Genomic DNA, 8,422 nt, shown 5'->3' on the forward strand with positions numbered 1-8,422 from the left:
AATCCCACATATATGTCTACTATGGCCAGGCTGTGTTCAGACAGTCAGGGACCGTTATGGAATCCCACATATATGTCTACTATGGCCAGGCTGTGTTCAGATCGTTATCTAACTAGAGACTTAGAATAGGTTACATCCCTGTTTAAATTAATCTGAAATAATCAATATTATTTAAAGGATCTGGAAAAAAGTTTTTGAAGTTAAGATAATATTTCTGTTAATGACGGAGCGAGTAAACACTTGGAACGTATGTATCACGCTCTATAAACCTCATTATAACCAGGACGAGGTATTGATATGTTAGGTATAACGTTCTATAAACCTCATTATAACCAGGACGAGGTATTGATATGTTAGGTATAACCAGGACGAGGTGTTGATATGTTAGGTATAACGCTCTATAAACCTCATTATAACCAGGACGAGGTATTGATATGTTAGGTATAACGTTCTATAAACCTAATTATAACCAGGACGAGGTATTGATATGTTAGGTAGAACGTTCTATAAACCTCACTATAACCAGGACGAGGTATTGATATGCTAGGTATAACGTTCTATAAACCTCACTATAACCAGGACGAGGTATTGATATGTTAGGTATAACGTTCTATAAACCTCATTATAACCAGGACGAGGTATTGATATGTTAGGTATAACGCTCTATAAACCTCATTATAACCAGGACGAGGTATTGATATGTTAGGTATAACGCTGTATAAACCTCATTATAACCAGGACGAGGTATTGATATGTTAGGTATAACGCTCTATAAACCTCATTATAACCAGGACGAGGTATTGATATGTTAGGTATAACGCTCTATAAACCTCATTATAACAAGGACGAGGTATTGATATGTTAGGTATAACCAGGACGAGGTATTGATATGTTAGGTATAACGCTCTATAAACCTCATTATAACCAGGACGAGATATTGATATGTTAGGTATAACGTTCTATAAAGCTCATTATAACCAGGACGAGGTATTGATATGTTAGGTATAACGCTCTATAAACCTCATTATAACCAGGACGAGGTATTGATGTGTTAGTTATAACGCTGTATAAACCTCATTATAACCAGGACGAGATATTGATATGTTAGGTATAACGCTCTATAAACCTCATTATAACCAGGACGAGGTATTGATATGTTAGGTATAACGTTCTATAAACCTCATTATAACCGGGACGAGGTATTGATATGTTAGGTATAACGCTCTATAAACCTCATTATAACCAGGACGAGGTATTGACATGTTAGGTATAACGCTCTATAAACCTCACTATAACCGGGACGAGGTATTGATATGTTAGGTATAACCAGGACGAGGTATTGATATGTTAGGTATAACGCTCTATAAACCTCACTATAACCGGGACGAGGTATTGATATGTTAGGTATAACGTTCTATAAACCTCATTATAACCGGGACGAGGTATTGATATGTTAGGTATAACGCTCTATAAACCTCATTATAACCAGGACGAGGTATTGACATGTTAGGTATAACCAGGACGAGGTATTGATATGTTAGGTATAACCAGGACGAGGTATTGATATGTTAGGTATAACGCTCTATAAACCTCATTATAACCAGGACGAGGTATTGATATGTTAGGTATAATGCTCTATAAAACCTCATTATAACCAGGACGAGGTGTTGATATGTTAGCTATAACGCTCTATAAACCTCATTATAACCAGGACGAGGTATTGATATGTCAGGTATAACGCCCTATAAACCTCATTATAACCAGGACGAGGTATTGATATGTTAGGTATAACGCTCTATAAACCTCATTATAACCAGGACGAGGTATTGATATGTTAGGTATAACGCTCTATAAACCTCATTATAACAAGGACGAGGTATTGATATGTTAGGTATAACCAGGACGAGGTATTGATATGTTAGGTATAACGCTCTATAAACCTCATTATAACCAGGACGAGATATTGATATGTTAGGTATAACGTTCTATAAAGCTCATTATAACCAGGACGAGGTATTGATATGTTAGGTATAACGCTCTATAAACCTCATTATAACCAGGACGAGGTATTGATATGTTAGGTATAACGCTCTGTAAACCTCATTATAACCAGGACGAGGTATTGATATGTTAGGTATAACGCTCTATAAACCTCATTATAACCAGGACGAGGTATTGATATGTTAGGTATAACGCTCTGTAAACCTCATTATAACCAGGACGAGGTATTGATATGTTAGGTATAACGCTGTATAAACCTCATTATAACCAGGACGAGGTATTGATATGTTAGGTATAACGCCCTATAAACCTCATTATAACCAGGACGAGGTATTGATATGTTAGGTATAACGCTCTATAAACCTCATTATAACCAGGACGCGGTGTTGATATGTTAGGTATAACGCTCTATAAACCTCATTATAACCAGGACGAGGTATTGATATGTTAGGTATAACGCTCTGTAAACCTCATTATAACCAGGACGAGGTATTGATATGTTAGGTATAACGCTCTATAAACCTCATTATAACCAGGACGAGGTATTGATATGTTAGGTATAACGCTCTATAAACCTCATTATAACCAGGACGAGGTATTGATATGTTAGGGTTAACGCTCTATAAACCTCATTATAACCAGGACGAGGTGTTGATATGTTAGGTATAACGCTCTATAAACCTCATTATAACCAGGACGAGGTATTGATATGTTAGGTATAACGTTCTGTAAACCTCATTATAACCAGGACGAGGTATTGATATGTTACGTATAACGCTCTATAAACCTCATTATAACCATGACGAGGTATTGATATGTTAGGTATAACGCTCTATAAACCTCATTATAACCAGGACGAGGTATTGATATGTTAGGTATAACGCTCTATAAACCTCATTATAACCAGGACGAGGTATTGATATGTTAGGTATAACGCTCTATAAACCTCATTATAACCAGGACGAGGTATTGATATGTTAGGTATAACGCTCTATAAACCTCATTATAACCAGGACGAGGTATTGATATGTTAGGTATAACGCTCTATAAACCTCATTATAACCAGGACGAGGTATTGATATGTTAGGTATAACGCTCTATAAACCTCATTATAACCAGGACGAGGTATTGATATGTTAGGTATAACGCTCTATAAACCTCATTATAACCAGGACGAGGTATTGATATGTTAGGTATAACGCTCTGTAAACCTCATTATAACCAGGACGAGGTATTGATATGTTAGGTATAACGCTCTATAAACCTCATTATAACCAGGACGAGGTATTGATATGTTAGGTATAACGCTCTATAAACCTCATTATAACCAGGACGAGGTATTGATATGTTAGGTATAACGCTCTATAAACCTCATTATAACCAGGACGAGGTATTGATATGTTAGGTATAACCAGGACGAGGTATTGATATGTTAGGTATAACGCCCTATAAACCTCATTATAACCAGGACGAGGTATTGATATGTTAGGTATAACCAGGACGAGGTATTGATATGTTAGGTATAACCAGGACGAGGTATTGATATGTTAGGTATAACCAGGACGAGGTATTGATATGTTAGGTATAACGCTCTATAAACCTCATTATAACCAGGACGAGGTATTGACATGTTAGGTATAACGCTCTATAAACCTCATTATAACCAGGACGAGGTATTGACATGTTAGGTATAACGCTCTATAAACCTCACTATAACCAGGACGAGGTATTGATATGTTAGGTATAACCAGGACGAGGTATTGATATGTTAGGTATAACCAGGACGAGGTATTGATATGTTAGGTATAACCAGGACGAGGTATTGATATGTTAGGTATAACGTTCCGTAAGCATAATCAGGATGATACGAGTACAGTTGTTATATTTCAATCTTATTCAATATTCATTTCATCTATTGTGAAAAATGTAATCTTTACACAATTTCTTGAATATGTTGATGCGTTTGCACACGAAATCTGGTAAACTATAAATGTATGTAGGTCACTATGAAATTTGATGTGAACGATATGTTTACGCAGACTTCATATGAAATTTAAAGATAGATCTAATAACTTTCTGAGAAAGAGCGAAATCAAACTGTAACTGTCCAAATTCAAGATGGCTGCCTAACGGCCATTTTGTTTTATCGATCAGGTTCAAAATTGAATGGGCACAACTAAGGAACAAGGGCACACTACACATACAGTTTTTGAAATATCCTCTCAGTTCCTCAGTGGTCAAAATTCAAGATGGCTAGATGTTCCATTTTGTTATCCCGTAAATGATTCGAATAGCTCCCCATGGTGATGGTGGGCTAAATAAAAACCATGCAGGTCAAATAAGATAAGGAAACCATTAGATTGCCATACATAGTAGAATTAAGTGCGCGCTTTTATCGCGAGATATCGTGTATTACGTAACGATTCCGTGAGCTTTAGCCTCTCAGATGGAGGCTGTCCAAATTCCGAATACTCGGCTCAGCAGAAATATCGCATACCAGACACAAACTACTTCAAAGCCGACAATTTTGTATTCTTCATATTTACAAGCCCTGCATACCTCCACCGACATATCCTCTCGGAAGTGAATGTTACTCAGCTCACACTAAAAGTATCGGAACAGGTAACTCTTTTTCAGAATTAAACATCAAAGTGTTTTCAGGTTTCCTGTCAGACGAGACGGATATAATCTCGCTTTGCGTTGTAACCCTTCCCTTCTCTGCCAGGGGTGCGGTCCATTCGCCAAACCTGTTATGTGACAACTACTCCCCCCCCCCCCATCCACCGTAGCTCTGTCCTGCGACCTTGAATCTATGACGTAGTACAGTTAGTCCACATATAATGTACCTATACCCTGCTGCCTATGACGTAGTACAGTTAGCCCACATATAATGTACCTATACCCTGTTGTCTATGACGTGGTACAGTTAGCCCACATATAATGTACCTATACCCTGTTGTCTATGACGTGGTACAGTTAGCCCACATATAATGTACCTATACCCTGTTGTCTATGACGTAGTACAGTTAGTCCACATATAATGTACCTATACCCTGTTGTCTATGACGTAGTACAGTTAGTCCACATATAATGTACCTATACCCTGTTGTCTATGACGTAGTACAGTTAGTCCACATATAATGTACCTATACCCTACTGCCTATGACGTGGTACAGTACGTGGTACAGTTTGTACTCCGGCCATGTTGTCTATTACGTGGTACAGTTTACGGATGTGTACTGCAACTGTGTGAACTCCCCGTACTTATGTCGCCTGTTTAGGTTACATCTCAGATTTGTAACAAGTTGTTTTCCTTGACATTTTCGCTGCTAAATGTGTTACACGTGTTGTTCTATATTTAGATAATATATCAGCAAGGTAGTCATGTTATACAAACGTACGCGCACACACGAGAAGGGGCAATGAACATGTGTGCCAACTCCTTGTCCTGGAGACGCTGGGATAAGTTTAGACTGTTCCCACGACGCCTGGGACCTTTATGGCAATACTTACGTGAATGGGTTGTATGACCTATGTCGTCACGAGCACGTAAGGGTTGTTACTAAGGAAACAAAATCTGATTGGGATGCAGATTCTCGCGCTTCCATGTTTCTCTCCCTCCCTCTCTCCAGCGTCTCTCCCTCCTCCCCCTCCCCACATACGACTAACAGACCTATAACCAGAGTGTGATCTGGATACGTTTCACATGCACCCATGAGGAAACCCAGCCCCTCACTACAGCCGTGCAGAACATGTGCCCGGTGTGAAGTGAGGTTTATATTTCATCACCCTTCCTTCTATAGGCCGTCGTGTATAGGAGGGGGGAATGGGGCGTCTGGGGCGTCTGGGGCGACGACAGATTCTGAGATATTGAGGAGGCTGCAGGGCAACTCTGAGGCACTTATGCGTTCATGTCCACACTACGTAAAACAAGTGGAACTTCGAACACACAACTATGTAAATATACTACATGAATAAAATAAATGTTTTATTTCATGAAATGATTGAATTTCAAGAGCCTAAAAAACTATTGCTGATGTTTTCGATTTTCGAATAGGTTCTGGATTCATGCGTGACTTCACTTTTCCTAACAACCAGTTAAAACTTCACTCCCATGGAAACCTTTACAATTTGATTGTTATAAGTCGATATATAGTTTGAACACATGGAAAGCGATATAAACTGTAAGATGGACATAACAAGTATGAATAAATATGATAATTTGTTAGCAAAAAAAATACACTTATAAAATACACTTATATCAAAATACACTTATAAAATACACGTATATTTAGCATATTTAGTTTTATCCCATTATCACTTCTCTCAGATTTCAGCTGGTTTCTTTGAAACAGGTTGTATTAACATGTTATTTTGTCGGGATTTTTTCAGCGGTATTTTAAACCTGTCCAGTGGTCACTCACATCGTCGGTAACCCACGGTCCTGACACTCACAGAGACCGTGAGACGATTGGTACATCGTCGGTAACCCACGGTCCTGACGCTCACAGAGACCGTGAGACGATTGGTACATCGTCGGTAACCCACGGTCCTGACACTCACAGAGACAGTGAGACGATTGGTACATCGTCGGTAACCTACGGTCCTGACACTCACAGAGACCGTGAAACGATTGGTACATCGTCGGTAACCCACGGTCATGACACTCAGAGACCGTGAGACGATTGGTACATCGTCGGTAACCCACGGTCCTGACGCTCTCAGAGACCATGGGACGATTGGTACATCGTCGGTAACCCACGGTCCTGACACTCACAGAGACCATGGGACGATTGGTACATCGTCGGTAACCCACGGCCCTGACGCTCACAGAGACCGTGAGACGATTGGTACACCGTCGGTAACCCACGGTCCTGACACTCACAGAGACCGCGAGATGATAGAAACATCGTCGGCAACCCACGGTCCTGACACTCACAGAGACAGTGAGACGATTGGTACATCGTCGGTAACCCAAGGCCCTGACAATCACAGAGACCGTGATACGATTGGTACATCGTTGGTAACCCATGGTCCTGACACTCACAGAGAAAGTGAGACGATTGGTACATCGTCGGTAACCCACGGCCCTGACACTCACAGAGACAGTGAGACGATTGGTACATCGTCGGTAACCCACGGTCCTGACACTCACAGAGACCGTGAGAAGATTGGTACATTGTCGGTAACCCATGGTCCTGACACTCACAGAGACCGTGAGACGACTGATACATCGTCAGTAACCCACGGTCCTGACACTCACAGAGACAGTGAGACGATTGGTACATCGTCGGTAACCCACGGCCCTGACGCTCACAGAGACAGTGAGACGATTGGTACATCGTCGGTAACCCACGGCCCTGACACTCACAGAGACCGTGATACGATTGGTACATCGTCGGTAACCCACGGCCCTGACACTCATTGGCAGAGACCGTGAGACGATTGGTACATCGTCGGTAACCCACGGTCCTGACACTCACAGAGACCGTGAGACGATTGGTACATCGTCGGTAACCCACGGCCCTGACGCTCACAGAGACCGTGAGACGATTGGTACATCGTCGGTAACCCACGGTCCTGACGCTCACAGAGACGGTGAGATGATTGGTACATCGTCGGTAACCCACGGCCCTGACGCTCACAGAGACCGTGAGACGATTGGTACATCGTCGGTAACCCACGGTCTTGACACTCACAGAGACAGTGAGACGATTGGTACATCGTCGGTAACCCACGGTCCTGACACTCACAGAGACCGCGAGACGATTGGTATATCATCGGTAACCCACGGTCCTGACACTCACAGAGACCGCGAGACGATTGGTACACTTTTCGTCGTTTCACCAAAGCATATATTTCTTAGGCAATTTTGACCAATCTGAAGACCGCTTTCTTAAGGTTTTCGGTTCAGCCTCCCTAGATTATCACATTTCAATAGTGAAAGACCTGTTTCAAATACATCATTTTAAAGACTCTCAAAAATCAGACATCGACTCTATTATGAAACAACAAGATGTGTATTTGTCCGTTTAATTGCATGTTTTGGTGGCGGCCTCATGATGGGGACCTACGAAAGCCTATTAGATGTCAATAAGATAAGATATAGTTAATTAATACACGCTATAACGCAAACACAAACAAAAAACCCAACATTATTACGGAAATAAAGCCAGTTATTGAGTCAAAACACAGAAAAACACGTAATAACTTCAATCGAAACACCTTTTATCGCAAATTGAAATATGTAATAATGTTCACTCGCTGTGTTCGGGATACTCTTAATGTAAGAAAGAAATGGGATTCCTTTATCAACCATATCTAAAGCGTTTTCAGATCTGAATTTATGGCAGTAGTATCGTCAGATGTGTGGGAGTGTCAGGACCCTAGGTTACAGACTGACTCAGTGATCAACGGACCA

General features: G+C 40.8%; 1 protein-coding gene across 1 annotated transcript; it reads left to right on the forward strand.

The window, feature by feature from the left end:
• Positions 1-6,661: 6,661 nt before the first annotated feature.
• Positions 6,662-7,441, forward strand: LOC117341084 (histidine-rich protein PFHRP-II-like). Its single transcript, XM_033902921.1, has one exon. It carries the CDS (start codon positions 6,662-6,664, stop codon positions 7,439-7,441), a length of 780 nt encoding a protein of 259 aa, XP_033758812.1.
• Positions 7,442-8,422: the final 981 nt, after the last annotated feature.

This window comes from Pecten maximus, chromosome 2 (genome assembly GCF_902652985.1).
Source record: "Pecten maximus chromosome 2, xPecMax1.1, whole genome shotgun sequence".
Taxonomy (NCBI): Eukaryota; Metazoa; Mollusca; class Bivalvia; order Pectinida; family Pectinidae; genus Pecten; species Pecten maximus.

What these genes read in the sequence shown, in the direction of transcription:
- LOC117341084 (XM_033902921.1), top strand. Translation starts at nt 6,662, where the DNA reads ATGACACTCAGAGACCGTGAGACGATTGGTACATCGTCGGTAACCCAC.